Source organism: Orbicella faveolata, unplaced genomic scaffold (assembly GCF_042242905.1).
Source record: "Orbicella faveolata isolate gen_17 unplaced genomic scaffold, um_ofav_v1 contig_13, whole genome shotgun sequence".
In the NCBI taxonomy this organism is placed as follows: Eukaryota; Metazoa; Cnidaria; class Anthozoa; order Scleractinia; family Merulinidae; genus Orbicella; species Orbicella faveolata.
Genome location: NW_028301540.1, coordinates 4,377,501 through 4,380,000, shown reverse-complemented (window position 1 = coordinate 4,380,000; position 2,500 = coordinate 4,377,501). Strand labels below are relative to the sequence as shown.

Genomic DNA, 2,500 nt, shown 5'->3' with positions numbered 1-2,500 from the left:
TTGAAATTTCATGCTAAACGTTTTCACGTTTACTGGTAATGTTTAAGCGTCAAAGCTAATTTGTAAAAGCATATATATAAATATTTCACATACTATATTTTTCTGCCGATTTTAGGCTAGAATTATTCTTGTGGATATTCTCAGATTATAGTGTATGACATTTCTGTTTTTGAATGTTTTGGTGTCTGGATGATGTTTAAGTAATTTGGAGCCGGCCTGTAGGCTTTGAAGCCTGATATAACACACATAACTTCTGGAAGAAATGTTATTGTCAACGGCTTACAGCTAGGGCTGTTTTTGTTGCTCTTTGGCTAGTTTTGTCGTTCAGAGAAATGAGTAATTTTATGCAGTTTAGTTAAAAACATCTAATTGTATTGTATTTGCAAATCAGTTTTCAAAACACAAAATTATATTCTTTTCAAAATCTTAGCGTCGGGCTTGTTCTTAAAATATTCTTAACAATTAAGCCTCAATATTCCTATGAAATATATTAAGAGGCACAAAGAACCGGGAAGAAGTCACGACACCGTAAGGCGGTCTACGGTCAAATCCAGAGTATCGACAAAGTAAACTCGAGACCCGCTGGGTTTAACCATTATCGGATCTTTTTGTTTACGTAAACAAGACTTTCGATAAACGATATTCTAGGACGCACGTTCGAATATATACTTCCCATTTAGAGAAGTTTTCGATCGTTCAGTCGTAAAGTAAAATTATAGCTTTGAGATCGTCTATAATTACTGGTTTGGTGTGAAGAATATTTCCCTTGCTGCTTTGCGGCTTGATAAGTATCCTCCACTACTGCCACGCCGGCAATAACTACCTATTAAGCACAGTGGAGTAGGGAACGCACGCCAACCGTTATTATTCGTGCGAAACTTCAACCGCTCTCAGACTGAATTAGACTTGAACTGAACAAATAAAATAAGGTGAAAACATTTCCTGAACAGAATAAGATTACAGCAATTAAGACGACCTTAGCTTTCCACTCCTGAGTTTTTTCTCAAAAGAAAGTTCCACCGCTCAAACAAACTCATTCATCTCCTCGACCGAACTAATAACAGAAACCTCGAGTTCGTAGTCTAAATTACAGTACTTTGAAATGTGATCAACACTGAAACCGATTTGAACAAAAGCAAAGTCGGAAACAGTCTTACCTTCTTCTGCAATAAAGGCATTTTTTAAGCAAACTTTTCGTAACGACCCAAACTTTTCCTTGTGAATGTTTTTGTCAACTTGTGCCGCACACAGCCAAAAAACAAGCTTAATCAGGTGGCGGGTGTAAGAAAATTACAGCGGCGTCTCAGCTAAAGACGTCGACGCGAAATGCTTATTAGAGGACGCTATTTTTTATGCGGCGTTTCTTAGCAAAAAAAAAATCACCTAGTGATTTGACCAGACTCAACAACCATCCAACAATTTATAGCAAGAGGTCGAAGCAGTTTTTAAAATGGCTTGGCGCTAGTGTTGTCATATCATGACAAATTAGTATGCAATAGGCTGTGGTTTAATATAACTGTAAATAATTATTTCTCTGGGTGGAAACTTGTATGCTAAATCTCCTGTTGCTCTTTGCACTTCATATGTCATCATGTGATCCCAGCATGCTCTGTCCCACCTTGGACTTTCTGCTCGACATCAAGGCCATTAATGGCATCTCACGACAATTAATATGCAATAGGCCGGGGTTAATGTCTAACTGTAAATAAGCGTTTGATTCTCTTTCATGCTTGAAACTCGTGTGCCAGTCGTGTCAACACGTGATCACAGCATGCTCTGTCCCACCCCTATTCTGTGTCAGTTCCCACTTAACTCTCATGCGCTGCGAGCCGGCACGAAATGGAAGCTTGTCGGACGGCATTGTCGGACGTCGCTAGCTTTAAAACATGTGAAATTATTAGCCAATCGAAATTGAACAAAACGTCAACAAACACAGCAGGCTTTTAGTTTCCTTTTGTTTGTGTTTTAGATCGACTAGATTATTTGTTTTGATGAAATGTTTTCAAAAAGTTTCGAGAACAGATCCCACATTTGGATTCCCGGACGCAATGTTTGTGTTTGATCGTCACCAGTGTAACGCTGGTTTTTGTCATTATGAATAGGATCCGTCATTTTCACCAGTCAAAATGCAGCGTTCGTATTCAAAAAACAAGGACTTCCAGGTAGGCTCTCATGTACTCGTGTCTGGCCCTCTTGCCTGCTCGCTTTGTTCAACAACTCATTTCACTTGATTTGCCGCTGGTGCCGTGAGAGCTTGCTCGCGGGCCAATCCCTGCTTAGTACTGACAATCTCGTTGTTTTCTGATCCTGTCTCAACTATGAACTTCCAGTCAGGCTAAGGTGTCCTATGCTTCCCCTCCTGAACTGCTGGCTTTGCCACCTTATCCTTTTCTGCACAATCTCGTTGTAAATTTCCTTCATCAGAATGTGGATCACATTTCACTAATGTCATATTTTATCTACATTGCACTTCCTCTTTTTATTTGTTTTTATTAGCAAC

The 2,500-nt window shown here is 39.3% G+C and overlaps 1 protein-coding gene across 1 annotated transcript in view; it reads right to left on the bottom strand.

The window, feature by feature from the left end:
* LOC110060619 (uncharacterized) overlaps positions 1–1,344 on the bottom strand; it is a 6,118-nt gene extending 4,774 nt beyond the window's left edge. The window contains exon 1 of the mRNA XM_020767401.2: positions 1,158–1,344. Coding sequence (XP_020623060.2) covers positions 1,158–1,178 — 21 coding nt within the window. The 5' untranslated portion in view covers positions 1,179–1,344. The remainder of the gene's footprint in view (positions 1–1,157) is intronic.
* Positions 1,345–2,500: the final 1,156 nt, after the last annotated feature.